Source organism: Callionymus lyra, chromosome 1 (genome assembly GCF_982586985.1).
Source record: "Callionymus lyra chromosome 1, fCalLyr1.hap1.1, whole genome shotgun sequence".
In the NCBI taxonomy this organism is placed as follows: Eukaryota; Metazoa; Chordata; class Actinopteri; order Syngnathiformes; family Callionymidae; genus Callionymus; species Callionymus lyra.
This window is the reverse complement of record NC_141818.1, coordinates 30,401,265-30,419,010: the sequence shown is the minus strand read 5'-3', so window position 1 is coordinate 30,419,010 and position 17,746 is coordinate 30,401,265. Positions and strand designations below refer to the sequence as shown.

At 39.9% G+C, this 17,746-nt stretch overlaps 1 protein-coding gene across 1 annotated transcript; it reads left to right on the top strand.

The window, feature by feature from the left end:
• The first annotated feature begins 392 nt into the window (after positions 1 to 392).
• ccdc40 (coiled-coil domain 40 molecular ruler complex subunit) lies at positions 393 to 13,109 on the top strand. The gene is made up of 18 exons (XM_087779100.1): positions 393 to 428; positions 821 to 881; positions 1,394 to 1,473; positions 1,540 to 1,623; positions 2,228 to 2,447; positions 2,521 to 2,678; positions 2,755 to 2,877; positions 2,974 to 3,095; positions 3,700 to 4,186; positions 7,198 to 7,380; positions 8,810 to 9,055; positions 9,120 to 9,333; positions 9,396 to 9,562; positions 9,624 to 9,715; positions 9,774 to 9,894; positions 11,689 to 11,874; positions 11,935 to 12,093; positions 12,813 to 13,109. The coding sequence occupies exons 1-18, from the start codon at positions 393 to 395 to the stop codon at positions 13,107 to 13,109; spliced, it is 3,036 nt and encodes a 1,011-aa protein (XP_087635226.1).
• Positions 13,110 to 17,746: the final 4,637 nt, after the last annotated feature.

The following is a 17,746-nucleotide window of genomic DNA, read 5'->3' as shown; positions in this document are numbered from 1 at the left end:
AACAATATATTTGCAGCAATGGTTAAAAAAAACAATCATGGCCGTGACGTCACTTCAATCATCATCATGTTCAGATCACTTCATATATTTTTAAAACAAGAGCTTTAGAAACATACGATTGAGCTTCTTTGGATGGAAATAACAATTCCTGCTAAGAAAACAAATACATAAAAAAAAAAAAAATACTTGGAGCGAGTCGCAGTTTATGATGTCACAGGGATGTTGTCGGTTGCTAGGCAACGCTTCTGTTGACTCCGGGGATAGTTGGACACGGGGGTGCGCGCAACTCTGACGAAATCCAGATGAGAAAATAACGAATATAGTTCCTCGTTTAGTGGTTAGAAATGAGCTCAGGTCAGTGGAAGAAAAGTCAGGTTCGTGGTGAGGAAAACATGGAGGAGCAACCGGGGGGTGGCGCTGCTGCAGAGGTGAGATGACGATGCGTTCTTTAGCGTCCAATTTATCTTGAGAACATTTTTTTTTTGTCTATAGTTTCGATCCATTGGGATTATTTATCTCCTTCCTCTTTTTATTATGTTGCGTGTTTGTTACTTACTTACTTACTACTGGATACATTCCAACCCTGGAGTATGAAGGGTGATAGCATCTGGTTTGAAAAGTTCTAAGAAATGAAAAGGAACCTATTATTTACCCTTTTTTACACTAAGTATTGAATTTTATTTATGCTTTTTTTTCCCCACTTTTAAAATTGTTTCAATTTATCCATAGTTTATGGATCATTCAGTAAAAAAAAAGTATAGTATTTTCACTAAACTGACTGGTTTAAACTGGCTTGTATATCATGTTTTCCTACCCGCAGGTTCCATCTCAGAGCCCTGACTCGAACCCTCATGAAGTCTTTCCGGAAGAGGAACGTTCAGGTATGAAAACTAAATAATAACAATAACATAACCATAATACACTCCTATTTATTGTTAGGTTTCTATAGCCCTATGTTTTATTTACATATAGTTGGAAGGTTATTTGACCGTATCGATTAAAATGGAATAGTTTCCTGTTAAAATTATTATTTTGAAAACTGTAGCGAGAGCAAGAGAGAGAACTTTATTTATTCAGTCTGCAACCTGGATCGGGAAACATTGGTTAAGAGTAATTTCCGGAAAGAGGAGAGGATCATAAAGTGCAGCTTCCTCACAAGAACCAAATACCCAAATACATATAACCAAATACATTTTGTTGCTAAACAACTTTGGCACATGAGATGTTAATAATATATATGAGATATATTAAAGTTTTTATTTGATATTTGAGGAGCAGACAGTGATATTAGCTCAGAAATACTGAAGATTAAATGATTTAGATTTTGTTAATGTTGTGTTAAAAACTGACTATGGTTTTTAACCCACTCTTTACTCTTTAATTCCTCATTCAGAAGATGTCGGTCATTCAGAGACGGTCAACCTGGCTCAGGAAGAGATCGAGGACGACTTTATCATTCTCAGCCCGGAACATGTGCGTGTCATCCTTAACTTCAGTGTCTTGACTTCACATCTAACGCTCAGTGGTTGGTCTTGACAGCCGCTGGTCAGAAGACAACAAGCCGCTCTTCATAAGCAGCTGACAAACCAGCTGGACAGACTCAACCTTGGAATCATGGAGATGGTGAGTCACGGTCACACATTTAAACAAAAATGGGGGGCTGAAGCCTATCACCTCCATGGGCGAGAGGCAGGGGACACCCTGGACGGGACAACCATTCACACACATTCAAACACTCGTACCTGCGGACATTTTCTCCAAGTTCCTATTCAACCTTTGTATGTTTTTGGACTGTGGGAGGAAACCGGAGTGCTCGGAGTAAACCCACGCAACACGGGGAGAACATACAAACTCCACAGAGAAAGGTCACAAGTTGACTCCCTCCCGACCTGGAAGTGAACCGGCAACCTTCTTGCTGTGATCGTGCTAACCACTGTACCGTGTGCCCCCAATTTCTAAATACATCACAGAATTATAATCCCAATACATCGGTCGCTAAGTCTGACATATCCATAAGATGTGAAGGGAAATCCATAGCGTTTCGATGGCGCCTATATGTCCAGAGGGAATCCGGGAGCACATCCTGTGGTAGGCTTGTTGGCGAGCCCTCAAACTCCGCCACAAACATACATCTTCATCCGAGGATTATTCAACACTAACTTCGAAGCGTCGACGCTGTGAGACACACGTGTAACAGTGTCTTTCTACCCCTTTGATTCGGATCTAGATGGCGACGGAGAAGTCCGACTCGAAGGCCCTGCAGGACATCGGTGTTGAGATGTTTCAGGTTCAGGAGCACCTGGCCAGACTACATGCCAAACTTGAAAGTCACGAGCAGGAGAAGGTTCATGCAGACGTCCAGCATCAGCAGACGCAAGAGAAGCTGGAGGCCTTTAAATCGAAGGACTCCACACTAAACCAACATGTTAGAAAAGCCAAAGTGACGGGTGAGTTTCAGATCTTTAAAGTCTTCCTGCTGGTTCCACGTTTGCTTGACGGGGTCTCCATCGCCTTCCACAGAGTCTCAGCTGCAGTTGCAGATAAAACACTTGAGTCAACAGCTTCTCTTCGCCAAACAAGTCAGTACCGATCTCAGGTCGGACGTCAAAACCTTGAGGAACGTCAAACACAAAGCTGCAGCTGAGAAGACGCGAGCAGAAGACCAGAAGCTCAAGCAGGTGGACGTCGAAAGACGTTATCGTCCGCCTTCTGTGACTTTATGAAGTAACTGGTGTAAATCCTGCTCGTCGCTAGGACCTTCACGTGGATCGACTTACGAATGACCTGGAGAAACTGGCCCAGCTGATCGACCTGTTCCAGGTCCAGACCAGTGCCCAGGCAGAGGAGACGAAGGCGGCAAGAGAAGTACTTTCTGAGGTAAAGACAGAAGATGATTTAGAACAACCACATTTATTCTTTAAAAAAAAAACAGACTCTTTCTCTAACACTCAGACATTGTGTGGGTTTAAATAGGTGAAGCTGGAGATCGAGTCTTTAGCGATGGTGAGAAAGCAGCTGCTACATCAGTGGAACAACAGTCTGTTGGATTTGAAGAGACGCGATGAGGCGTTTGTTGCCATGCAGGACGCTATAAGGTGATTATCACAAACCTCTTTTAAACCTTCTAGACCACTGAGTCTTTCAACCTTAACTACTACTATTTTCAGGCGCCTTCCAGTAATCTTTAGTGATGGGCTCATGAAGCTTCATGACGCATCACCTATATTTTTAGAGCCCAGTAGATTGAACCCTCGGCTGTAAAATCTTTCACCAAATATTTGAATAAAACCTTAAGGATATGAAGGCCAACAGCACCATCTACTGAGCTCTGAAAATGACACTTCATGAAGCTTCATGAATCATTGAACTTATTATCAGGGTCCAGTAGGTGTTATATTAGGTGTGGTATATTTATTCATATATGATAATGAAGACTTGCATCATTTGAAGGCCAACAGCGTTATCTACTGAGCTCTGAAAGCGACGCTTCGTGAAGCTTCATCATCTGGCCACTATAATGAAACCGGAGACTGGTGTCGTCCATGGGCAGAGTTGCAAAGTGAAGTGCACCAGATACAGTGAGGGTTTAATTCATATCTCTGGGTCAAGATGACCCGCTGGCCAATAAAAAAAAAACTTGCTTGAGGTTAAATAGCAAAATCAACAGCATCAACAGGAGAAATCCTTTGTTTCGTCCAGCGAGGTGGAACACCAGGTGATCCTGCTGGACAGAGAGGTCGACGGCTACAAGAAGTTCACCGTCGAGCAGCAGGAGGAGAGCGAGACTCGGATGATGCATCTGAACTGGGCTCAGATGGACTGTGACACTTCCAAGCACCAGATAAGCCAGAAAGAAATACAGAATGAGGCTCTGCGAGCTCGCTACAGCGCCTGCGTCAGGACTCTTCGAGAGACTGAGATCGCCCTCCACAGGTTCAGCAAAGTAAGTGCAAAAAAAAAAAAAACATTTTTACAACGTTCAAACTTTTATCAATTCAGCTCGTACCCATCTTTCAGGGTATGTTCTACCTCTCTTTTATCTCTTCCCCTCTTTCTTTTATTCCATTTTTTCTACCCATTCATTTCAATGGGGAAACTCTTCAACTCAAGATTCTACTCCTTCCACTTCCATCTATCACTACTTTCCACTACTAATTCCACTACTACTGCCTTATACTTAAAGTTATACTTATACTAATAGTTTTACTTATACTTATCTTGTGCTTATACTCCTCCACTGTTTCACTCTTCAACCCTTTCACTCCTCCACTCCTCCACTCTTTCACTCTTTCACTCTTTCACTCCTTCACTCCTTCACTCCTTCACTCTTCCCCTCCTTCACTTTTCCACTCCTTCACTCCTTCACTCTTCCACTCCTTCACTCTTCCACTCCTTCACTCCTTCACTCCTTCACTCTTCCACTCTTCCACTCTTCCACTCCTTCACTCCTTCACTCTTCCACTCTTCCACTCCTTCACTCTTCCACTCTTCCACTCTTCAACCCTTTCACTCCTCCACTTATAGTAAAACTTATACTTATAGTTTTAGTTAAACTTATAGTTATACTTATAATTATAGTTAAACTTATACTAATAGTTATAATTATAGTTAAACTTGTAGTTATACTTATAGTTATACTTATAATTATAGTTAAACTTAAAATTATAGTTATACTTATAGTAATACTTTTACTTTTAATTATAGTTAAACTTATACTTATAGTTATACTAATAATTATACTCTCCTTCACTCCTCCAATACTCTACTCATTAAATCATCTACTCCTTCACTCCTCTACTACTCTACTCATTAAATCCTCTACTCCTTCACTCCTCTACTCCTTCACTACTCTACTCATTAAATACTCTACTCCTTCACTCCTCCACTTCTTCAATCCTCTACTCCTTCACAAGTAGTAGAACTACACGTACGAGTACTACTACAAATACTAGAACTACTAGGAGTACTACAAATACTAGTACTACTAAGAACACTAGTACTACTAGGAGTACTACAAATACTAGTACCACTAAGAATACTAGTACTACTACATCTACTAGTACTACTAGGAGTACTACAAATACTAGTACTACTAGGAGTACTACAAATACTAGTACTACTACGAGTACCACAAATACAATTACTACTACAATTAATACTAGTACTATGAGTAGTACAAATACTAGTACTTCTACGAGTACGACGAATACTAGTACTACTTCGACGAGTACTAGTTCTACTATGAGTACTAGTAGTACGGGTATTAATAGTAGTATGAGTACTCGTAGTACTACAAGTAGTTGTACTAAGAATAATTCATAATAATAATAATTTAATTTAAAGTGTTTTATCATAACAAAGTTATCTGAAGACACCTTACAGTCGAAGTAATACTCCAGTGGAGAAAGTAAAAACAGATCAATAATAAAGAACAGTGTGGCTGGAGCAGGAAAAAGTTCCTTTTTAGAAGAACCTGGAGCAGAAGTAAACAGTTGATGAATCAAAACAAGAGCGTCCATGTTTACTTGTTGAACAAAGACCCGTGCTGTGTCTCAAATCGCATACTAGCGTACTAAAAGTTAGTATTTTTAGAACGTTAGTGTGTCTCAATTCTTAGTATGCGAAATTTAGTGCGCCATGCATACTAAATTGGCATACTAACACGCCCACAAAACTAGCATGGTTCGATGGACACTCACCATACTAAACAGCTGCCATTTTAGTGACGTTTTAAACGGAAGTTACATCATATATAAATGCATATATATGCATATACTTAAATGTGTATTTTCAGCAGCAGTAGGAGGATAAACACGTCTTCGCTGCTGATACCAGCTTAAATATCTCGCGATTATTTAGATTCTCATATTTTTTCTTTATTTCTTTTTCCAAAGTTGCAATACGTGCTGCCAGCAGGTGTCGGCGATAGCGTTCAAACAGCTGCTTGAAACATCGTTAAATAGAAGTAGAAGAAGAAGCTTTCATGTGATTTCCGGTTAGTGTGTAGCTTCAGGGTTTGATTTGAGACATACTATCTGCGGAGAATTTGCGTACTAGTTAGTATGCATACTAAACTGATGCATACTAACTTCTAGCATACTAAGATTAGTATGCGATTTGAGACACAGCACAGGTGAAAGCAATCGTGGATAAATGAACACATGACTTCCTCAACCAGACCCTGTGATGGATCACAGATTCACTGATGCACTGAGACAACAATGTTTTTAGAACCTATAAAGAACTCAAAGACAAAATCAAAAAAACAGGAACCATCGCTTAATACTGTAAAGGTATAGGAAAAAAGAAACATCCATTTATTTCATGGCTTGATGGTCTAGTGGTATGAACCTTGCTCTTGGTGACTGAGGTCCTGGGTTCAAAACCCGCAAGCGACATGAAACTTTAGTTTCTCTCTTTGTGTAGATATGGTTTGTGTGTAGTCTGTGGAAAAGTTATCTTTTATCTCTTCCATTCTTTCTTTTATTCATCTTTTTCTACCCTTTTTACCCTCTTTCCACTGTAACCTACTACTTCTACTACTACTAAGTCCACTACTACTAATTCCACTACTACATCTTCCACTACTACTAATTCCACTACTACTACTTCCACAACTACTACTTCATCTACTACTTCCACAACTACTTCCACTACTACATTCACTACTACTCCCACAACTACTAATTCCACTACTTCTACTTCAATTACTACTTCCACAACTACTAATTCCAAGACTACTTCCACTATTACTAATTTCACTAATACTTCCAATACTACTAATTCCACTACTACTTCCACTACTACTATTTCAACTACTACTTCCACTACTAATTCCACTACTACTAATCCAACTACTTCTTCCACTACCAGTTCCACTTCTACTAATTCCACTACTACCACTTCCGGTACTACCAATTGTGCGAATGCTGCTCAGCATTCACACTGCATTTTCGTCCGGGAATGCACTCTTTTCTAGTTTTAATAATAAAGAACTAATGGCTTTTAGTCAAAAACAATTATTTAAATGTCATTTAAATAATCAAACCTCAATAAATATAAGAGTATAGAACACATTTAATACACCAAGAAAAAACATAATTATACACACAACGGAAAATAATAGAAGTACATTTAGATAATAAGACGATATGGAGCATGTTTAATAATAAATGAGTAACTACCATCATCTGGCAGGAGCTCAGCACCAGACAGACTGAGACCAATGATCAGAGGAGACAGCTGGAGACACAGCATGGACTGAGACTGGACCTGGAGGACCAGATCATGACGGCCATGGAGCAGAAGCTGACTCATAACAAGGCTGCGAAGTATTCCAGGCGACTGGCAGAGAGGACAGCTGTGGTCAAAAAGGAGAAGGTACGTGCAGATCAGAGAAAGAGCTGGTATCGCAGAGACGATTTTCAGGTTTTTATGCTCAACTCAGGCTGATGAAAATCATGTTTTGCAGAAAACTTTAACATATTCCAAGTTAAAAATACCAGATAAACCTTTAATGTTCTTTACAGAACTGAGCCAGAAATTACTTTTTATTTGAATAAATCATAAAATGAAAAGAACAAAATACATTTTAATATAAAAGAAGATCTGCCTATACATGACAAGAGTCAGAAAATTAGTAGGTCTGACTTGTTTGATATCAATGGCTGATGAAGCAACATCAATGAATATTGAACATGTCAATGAAATAGGTTCCCAGAGCCGAATATCGTACAAGAGGGCCATCTAGTGGGCTCTAAAATTGACGATGATGCTTCATGAAGCTTCATCTGCCCTTCAGTAATATTATTGACACATCTCCAGTTTTGATTTATACCCGGACTGTCCTTCGGCCAAATTTCCAAGGGGTTGGAGGATTTTTTAATTTCCTCCCAAAAGATGTACTTTCTACTGCTACCTGACGACGTAGCTCAGCTGGAACTAGAAATAATATCTCAGATTGATTCTTGAGAGAGGAAACAGACAAGCGGATCATGGTTGAAATGTCGAAATCAAAATGTAGCTCGAGTTACTCAGTTCCTCATTAAATGCAATTAAGTGGCCTTGAATACCTATTAAAAAATCTTAAAGCCTTCAAATGAAACTAGCACATCTACATATGTAAGTTTCCACTTTGTGACCAGTTTAAATAACTTTTATCGCTTTTTCAGAGTTGAATTTATTCCACGTTCAAATTGGAAGACACTTCTGTACAGACTATGATTTGTTGCTTTAAATGTTGGAAGTGGCCAAACAGAGTCAAAATTCTCCACAAAATGCATTAATAAGTCCACTGATAAAATGATAAAACATAAGCCAAGGTACGAGGTAAACTTTCTCTTTAAATAAATATAAATTGACATGAATTAAACTATCATAAATAAATCTGATTTTACACTGTAAAGTTCTGACTGATTTTCCTTAGGTCGCCCTAAAATAAAAATAATAATATCCGAAAAGTTTATAGCCTCAAAATACCAAATGAAAAAAGACATATTTTGTCTTACTGTTACTATTTCTTCGAGTTTTACAGAAATTGGTTTATACTTTAAAAGTTGCGACCAAAATACTCGAAAAAAATCGCATTAATAATTCCGTTCTCACAACACCTTCAAAGAAAATAAGAAATACAATGACAAAATTTGAGCCAAGGTACAAGGACTTTCACTTTAAATAAATGTAAATTTAGTTCATTTTCAACTAAAATCGTATTCAAAGCTTGTTTAAGTCACATACAATGACTCTCAGAGACACATTTTCTTGATGTCACGCTCTGATGTTTTGATCTTTCTTCGCGGGGTGGCATCAGGTCGCCCTACTGTGGCAGCTGGAGAACGAGTCGGCCGTGGCTGGACTGGAGAGCGGTTTAGTCGCTCAACATCTCGTGAGCCTCGGGCTGATCCAGGCGGCCCTCGACGAAGAGATCGCTGACCTGAACAAGCTGGTGACCGGCTGCGAGGCCAACGTGGCGTCTTCGGTCACTCTGGTGGGACAGAAGCAGATGACCATCGCCAACGCCAACAAGAGGATCAGTCAGATCGCGGCCAGCACCGGGGTAAGAGCTGCGCCTCGCCCCGCGACGTCCGTCCATCACGTGACATGTCGTTGGTCCTTCACAGAACGAGGATCTGAGTCCTCTGCAAATCAAGATGGAGGCGATCACCGGGGAGATCCGGGACTTGGCGGCCAACATCAGGCGGGACAAGCAGCTGTGGCTGGTCCGACAAGGAGAACTGCTGGGACTGAGCGAGGAGCTCCAAACCAACAGCAAGAGCATTCAGAGGCTACAGATCGAGCTCAGTGCCAGGAAGCAGAAGACTCTTCACCTGGAGAGTATGGTCCACCTCTGAAGATGTCAGAAGCAGCATAAGATAATGACGTTATCCACATGGCAGGTCAGGTGGAGGTGGAACATGGCGAAGAGGCGGAGCTGGAGAAGAACTCGGAGACCCTGAAGGAGCTGGAGAAACTCACCGTGCTGGTGAACAAGAGCGGACGTCTGACCGATGCCCTGCAGCAGGAGAACACTCTGATGGAGAACGACATCGTTCGCAGACTCAAGGCAAGACTCTGATGTCCAGGAGATGGTGAGCGAAGTGTGATCACAAACTCTTGTGCGCCAGGAGGAAGAGCAGGAGTTTTACGAGCTCCTGACGAGACAAGAGGCGAGCCAGGAGGACAAGGAGCAACTGGTGGACAGCCAGCTGGAGGCAGAGTATGTTTGCATGTTTCAAATCCTTTCATTTTTCTCCCTGACTCTCTCTGGGGAACAGACGACAGATCATGCTGTGGGAGAGAAAAACACAACTCGCCAAAGAGATTTACTCGACTGTGGACTCTGAAGTGGGTCAAGGAGAGATCCAGGTGATGAAGGTGGAGATTCATCGAATGGAGGTGAGACACACTCCTGCTGATTCTTACCTCAAATGTATAACTCGATTACATTGATTTAAAATTCTTAAAGTGATAGTTCACACGAAATTCAAACTTCACTCTTTTTCTACAAACCATTATGTCGACTATTTTAAGAGGAATCTGTTACTTTTTAGAGTAAAAAACGTAATTTCATGTTAACGTGGCGGCTAATGCTAACTCTTTGTCTGAGGAAAAGTTCAAGGGGTATGAATTATTTTGCAAGCCACTGTATATGGATACACACATACATGGACATGTACTGTTTGTGGGTATCCACATATATGGACACACACACACACACACACACACACACACACACACACACACACACACATATATGGATACAAAAACACATGGACACACACGTATATGGACACAAACATCTTTGGACACACACATATATGGATACACAAACACATGGACACACACACACACATACGGATACACAAACACATGGACACACGTGTTTATGGACACAAATATCTTTGGACACACACGTGTATGGATACACAAAAACATGGACACACACATACTGTATATGGACAATAACACATGGACACCCACATTTATGGATACACAAACACATTGACACACACATATATGGACACACGCATATATGGATACACAAACACATGGACACACACATATATGGATACACGCATATATGGATACACAAACACATGGACACACACATATATAGATACACAAGCACATGGACACACACATATATGGATACACAAACACATGGACAAACACAAATATACAAGGGGCGTCATAGCTCAGATGGTAGAGTGGTTGCCTGCAGTCCAAAAGGTTGCAGGTTCAATCCCAGCTCCAGACAAGCTTGTGTCGTTGTGTCCCTGAGCATGACACTTTACCCTGATTGCTCCTGATGGTAGACTTGGCGCAGGTGTGCAGCCTACTCCCATCAGTATGTGTGAATGGCTGTCAAAAGCACTACCGAATTTCCGCAGTACTAATAAGGGATTCTAAAAAAAATATATATATATATATAGATACACAAGCACATGGACACACACATATATGGATACACAAACAAATGGACACACACATATATGGATACACAAACAGGTATTTTGAGGCTTTTAAGTGTCTTTTTGTACAAAGCAAACTGATGTCTATTTGCGTCATTAAAATGAACAAACATGTTTATCTATAACTCTAAAAAGGAACAGATTGAATATAACTTAAACTTAAAAAAAACTTAAGTTGGTCAACTGTAAATCTGTAACTCATTACACAAGAGCGTGTGAGTCTGCATTTTATGTTGATTTTTGTTTACCTGTAGTCTTTTTTATTTAATTTAAATAAGCAAAAAGGCTTTTGACAATGAAATCTAGGAATTGAAAAAATTAGCTAATAAGCCTTTTAATTAATTGGTAATAATAATAACTTGTTATTTGCTGTATAATCTTGACCAACTATTTCAACGAAAACCCACCAACATTTATAAACGCCTTTAAACGAGCCCCGAAAATGATGCTTCATGAGCCCATCAGCTCCATCAGCTGAAGTAAGTTTAGAATGAAACAAATGTGAATAGGGAAGTAAAATGACCTATATTTGATCTTGACACAAAGTAAGGCATTTTGGGATCCAACGAGAGCTAGTTCGATAGAGATTAGCGAGATGCAGGAACTCGCTAATCTGGCTTCATGTGACGATAGGATCCCTCACTGATGATAATGATCTGTTCATTCTTCTTCTTCTTCTGTCGGCTGAAGCTAACAATTCTTTGATTGACTTGCTAAGGTGCGACTGAACCAACTGAAGAAGCAGCAGGAGAAGCTACTGAAGGAGAGCGAGGCGACCATAGCCCGGAGAGAGACCATCCAACTGCGACGGGAGATCATGAGCCAGAACCACAAGCAGACCTCAGCGGGTCGGCTCAGTCTTGCCACCAAAGGCCTGAAGAGGATGATTCAGGAGACACGCAAGGTGAGTAAAAAATTAAAAAACAACGACGATGATGTGTTGTTCACGGGCCTCTTTTCACAGGATGTGGCGGAGAGTGAGCAGGAGGTCAGGGAGCTGCAGGAGAGCCGGGTACGTCTGAGTGACAGGCTGGCTCAGCAGAAGCAGCAGGTCACTGAGCTGTGCAGCATTAATGAGGGTCTGGACCCCGACTTCATGAACCTGCAGGACACCAAGGACAAGGTGAGGACATCCGACCGGCTCGGTTTAAACTCAGCGCATTGTTGGTGTCGTCAAGAATCGTTGGGATTATCAAACACGTATTACTTAATCTTGTACTTTCTTTTGCCCTCAACTTCGGTATACATTTCAACACTACCGTCCTCACACCATTTGTATTGTGCAACAAAGTCTTTGACTTCGAGTCACTATATGTCAATCAAACATGATCTGGATTTAAAGCCAAACCATCTTCTGAGCTCCGGACATGAAGTTTCACAACGCTTCATCAACCTATTACTTTGACAAATGTCCTGGTGGAGAAATTTGATAATATATGTTGACAATCTTCGAGCAAATATTTGAATGAATCCACCATCTGAAGGTCAACAGTGTCATCTGCTGAGCTCTTCATGAAGCTTCATGAAGCATTGTCCTCATTATCAGGACCCACTAGATGGCACTCTTGGTGGTACAATTATTGATTTATTATCTATATATTTGAATGAAACCTTGCATCATTTGAAGGCCAACAGTGCCATCTACTGAGCTCTGAACATGATGCTTCATAAAGCTTCATCAGCCCAATACTTTCACAAATTTGTCACAATAAAACTCCTGGAAAATGTTCATTACTGCTCGAGTCTTATGAACGGCAACATCATTCTATAACTCATTGTTCCTGTGTCAACTATAATGTAACTCATAATGTTGTTGCTCATGTGTCATTGTGTGTCTCCTAGAATCTGTCGCGCCTCGTGTCCCTCCAGAGCTGGACCAAGAAGCTACTGGCCGTCCGTGAGGGCGTCTACCAAACATCATGCTCCCACGAGAGAGTGGTCGCTGCTCTGCAGGGCTTGACTCAGCGAGTGCAGGCCACCGGCCATGTTCTAGACCAAGTGTGTGAGACCTGGCCGCAGTACCAGGAGACCCTGCGACGACCTTTACTGACACTGGCCGCGAGTTCGGAGACCCTGAGGAGTGTACCAGGAAGTGCGAGAGATCTTCAGGGCAGTAGAGAGCTCCATATTCTCACCTGAGTACTAAACTCAGGTGAGAATATTACATATAAATCTAGCTAATAGAGTCAGTAAATATGTCCATGGACAATTTTGCTAGCATGCTAGCCCTTTAGGGCCAGGCAAACGACAATTATGAAATCTCTCTCTGCAAGTCAAAATGTATGTTCTCCCTGTGGTACTGGGTTTACTCCGGGCGTGTGTGAAAACTGGTGTCCTGTCCAGGGTGTCCCCAGCCTATTGCCCAGAGAAACTGGGATAGGATCAACCCTCCACAACCTCTATAACGGATAAGCGATAATGAATGTATGGATATTCAGCAGCAATGAGGCGCCGTAGTTTTTTTAAATTAATATTTGACTTGCAAATCAAACTTTATTTCTTATCATCGTTTTATGGTTTATGTGTTTAAAGTACAATTATAAATTTTTTTACAAAATTGAACATATACACTCAGTGTTCATTTTTGTGTTGCAATTAAACTTCCTGCCGCTAGATGGCGGCAGTCATTGCGTCCTCAGCAAAATTATTATTGAAATCCTGGGAGAGGACTTAGGATGAGAGGATACAGTTGACTTTAGCAGCTGTTTGGTGATATTTTGTTTTCAAAACAAATAAAAAGTAGTTACGATTTGTCAAGAGTCATGTGGTCTGTAAATTATGCAACACCAGAGTGAAGTACTTGGACAACACTACAAATATATACTTCTTACTACAGTATCGCAATATATCGTATTATTGTCCCTGTATCGTGTGATATTTATCGTACACCATTTTCTTGCCAATACACAGCACCTGTGTAAGCAATTTAGATAATCAAATGTATTCTGTAATTTCTAAAAGTGGGTATTTTTTTTTTCTCACTTTTTTGTTATTTTTACAAAGGCAGTTACCCTGACCATCAATGGTGACGACTAAAATATCCTGTAACCTAAATAACCTTGATTATACTTTAGAAAATGATTCCCCTGTGCCCTCGAGGACAACAGTGTCTTCTTTCACTCCGGCAAACTTACTGGAAGAGTTGTAAACAAGAGCTCTTTTCATCTGAAAGGTCAATCTTTTGTTGCGACCCATTTCTGCAACGTTTCTTCCTCGTGTTTTATGTAATTCTTCCCGTTCTCTCAGAATTCACGTATTTCTTGTGTGGTTATGCACGAGGAAATCAAACTTTATTCTTGCTTCAACTATGTGGGATAGTGATGTGCCTGTTAGGCAGCAACATTCAATCAGTGAAGATAGGAAAATAACTGATTTAAATGTGATTGTGTTAATTTAAATGTAAAAAAGAAAATTATTTTTGATTGATCCAAGCCATTGGTGATGGTAAGAATTGTACATTTAGCAATGAGGGCTTAACCACGGTTTGAAGGTGATTCATTAAGATTGGATGTGGAAGCTTTCATTAAATTTCTTCTGCGGAGACTATACAAAGCTATTTCTGTCAAGAGGCGAAGGACACCCTGAACAGACTGCCACCATGTTGATACAAACCACCATTCAAACACTCACACCTGAGGACACAGAGTCCTCAATGAACTCGCTACGGATATGAACCACAAATGTGTTTGTGGTATCCCTTGTGTTGTCTCTGGGTCAAGGTGACCCGGAGACCTGAAAACAAATGGGTTTGTAGTATCCCTTGTGTTGTCTCTGGGTCAAGGTGACCCACAGGCCTGAATAAAATGTGTTTGTGGTATCCCTTGTGTTGTCTCTGGGTCAAGGTGACCCGGAGGCCTGAAAACAAATGTGTTTGTCGTATTCCTTTTGTTGTCTTTGGGTCAAGGGATACCAAAAACATTGTGTCACCTTGACCCTGAGACCACACAAGGGTTAAAATAGTTGTTTTGTTTAAAATACACTATTAGTAAATAATAATCTTCAAATAAATAATGAATATGAAGTAAGATCTTGTTAAGTGTCGTGTTTTCAAGGTGAGGCAGCAGCATTTTGTTTCCCTCAAGCTTTGGCTGCTACTGTATTTGTTTTTTCTTTAACAACTGGCCAGACTAGTCGGAACAGAATACTTTCTTAACATAACAACTGTTGACGTCATTACCTTGAACACAGACATGTGCGCCTGCCAGGTTTTCTGCTGTGTAATGTTGTCAAACCCGCTTCATTGATGCCTTCTACCGTTACCCATGAACCTTGAGACTGCTGGGACTTTTTAGGTTTCTAACTTTGGTCTCATGCAAACCGTGGTCTATAAATAGACTCAGTAGAACAACGTAATCAGCAGTTGTGGTTATTTTTAGCTCCCGTGTTTCTTATCAGCAAGGACGTGTAATGATAAGCACGTGTGTGTGTTCGCTCTCACTTCACAATACACTAACCCTGCTCCTGTAATTATCCAAGTCGTGATTTGTTGAAAGATGAGAATGATCCATCAGATGCTACGGCAGAAAAATGTTCCTGAAGTGATGCTACTGATAAACAAACTCTTTCTTTTGAAAGGGAAGTGAGACAAGAATCACTTCTGGACTTCCATGGAACAGAGTGACAACATACTGACAAAAATGACATTATATTTTGGTGTTTCCCTGAACATAAGGTCAACGTTTTTAATTCAAGATGAGCTAATGAAGCTTTATGAAGCACCAGTTTAAGAGCTCAGTAGTTTGCACAGTTGGCGTAAAAATGCAGGGAAGTTGAATTAAAATAGCTGCTTGAAGCCAGAGATAATGCGCCAAAAAGCGCCATCTAGTGGGCTCTGAAAATCAGGACGATGCTTCATGAAGCTTCATCACAAGTTGTTATATAAGGTTCAGAACGCGTTATGAAAGTGAAATAATGATGTCAATCACTGACAATTAAGAAATAATCAGTTTTGGTTTACTAAATGAAGTAAAATGTTCTTTAATAATCTAGTTTTATTCGTTTTAGGTTACTAATTTACAAGTAGAGGAAACTGTTCTCTAGTTAACTAGTTGTATTAGTAGTTTTGGGTTGCTAATTTAGAAGTAAAGGAAAATGTGCTGTAGTTATCTAGTTGTATCAGTTTTAGGTTACTCATTGACTTGAGAATGAAAATGTTCTTTAGTTAACTACCCATATCAGTTTTAGCCTACTTATTGACTTGAGAATGAAAATGTTATTTTGTTAACTACCCACATCAGTTTTAGGTTACTCATTGACTTGATAATGAAAATGGTCTTTAGTTAACTACTACTGTAAAACGATCAAAACACGGAGTCCGTTCTGGTCGCTCCAACACGCCGTTACTTCCCGTTCCGGTTCTTAATACTTCGCTTTGTGGAGAAAGATGGTCAATACATAGTGTCACGGGTCGTTTATTCACCGCTTAAAGTCAAACAAAATACAAGCTTTACGATCGATCGGTCACACTTTCTCCCGGCGACTGTACAGGTCAATAGCCTCTGGCAAAACAGGTCCCGATCTGTAGAAACATCGCTATATTAAAGACAAATTTCCCGCCCAGGGGGTCATCCTTTCCGGCTAAATAGTTATTTGTGTCCCGATCCCACGTAGAGAGAACTTCCTAATTTGTCTTCCTGTCATCTTTTCATTCAAATGTTCTCGGGTGTGGGTTTCAGTCTTTCTAGCCCCCCTTTCCCGGATGTGTCTTGCTTCGTTCTTTGATCTACGATTTAAGGTGGGATTGGCAGATAAACAGATGTTTTAAAAAACCGGTGTCGTATCTCTAATTCTGTTTCAAGCTTGTCTTGAAACAGTGTGATCAGTCTGGAGTGAAATGTTGATTATGAATGTGTATTCAAATGTTTAAGCTCTTAGATGAAGCGAGTAATTTATACTTTATATTTTGATTATCTTTTAGCATTAATTTAAGTATGGTGTATACGTATAGTGTATAATATTTTTAATCTAACACTACCCATATCAGTTTAAGGTTGCTAGTTTACTGGTGAAGGAAAATGTTCTCCAGTTTAATCAGTTTTAGATGACTAAGTAATAAAGGAAAATGTTCTCTAGTTATTTAAGTATATCTGTTCTAGGTTAATCATTTATTTGTGAAGAAACTTTTCTCCATTTCACTAGTCATTAATGTTTTAGGTTACTAGTTTATAAGTGAAGGACAATGTACCTGTTTTAGTTTAATAGTGAAGCAAAACATTCTATGGTTAACAAGTCAGGCTAGTCATTTACTAAGAAGCTAAAAGTTCAATAGTTAACTTGTTGTTTTATCTTTACAGTAGTGATTTACTAGTACTGGAAATATTTGTATTAGCTTTAGATTAGTAATTTACTAGTGAAGATAAATGTTCTGTAGTTAACTAGTTGAATAATCTACAGGTTATTAATTAGCTGGTAAAAGAAAAAGTTATTTGCTTAACTAGTTATATTTACTTCAGGTTAGTTGTTTACTAGTGAAGGTTTTCTAAGGCTCCTTTTTCCTTTTTCCCTAATACTTTCATCTCCAACCCCCTACACACCGATGTATGGGAACTACCGGTACGGGGGATAACAAACAATAAGTTAAATAAAAATGTTAATTCGTCAGTTTAATTATTTAGTTGCGGATCAACTACCTACATATCCAGCTTCTGTACTGAAACTGTACAGATGACCTACTTAGTGACTATTCGTTATTGCTGTGGATAACATGATATAATCCGGCAAACTAACGTACATCCCACAATCACTCATTAAATACAATAACTAAACCTCCTGGTGTT

Bases quoted from the DNA above. Each gene is read 5' to 3' on its own strand.
- ccdc40 (XM_087779100.1), top strand. From the start codon at position 393: ATGGAGGAGCAACCGGGGGGTGGCGCTGCTGCAGAG. The intron at 2,878-2,973 runs GTAAAGACAGAA...GGGTTTAAATAG, and splicing joins CAAGAGAAGTACTTTCTGAG to GTGAAGCTGGAGATCGAGTC. The intron at 9,716-9,773 runs GTATGTTTGCAT...TCTGGGGAACAG, and splicing joins GACAGCCAGCTGGAGGCAGA to ACGACAGATCATGCTGTGGG.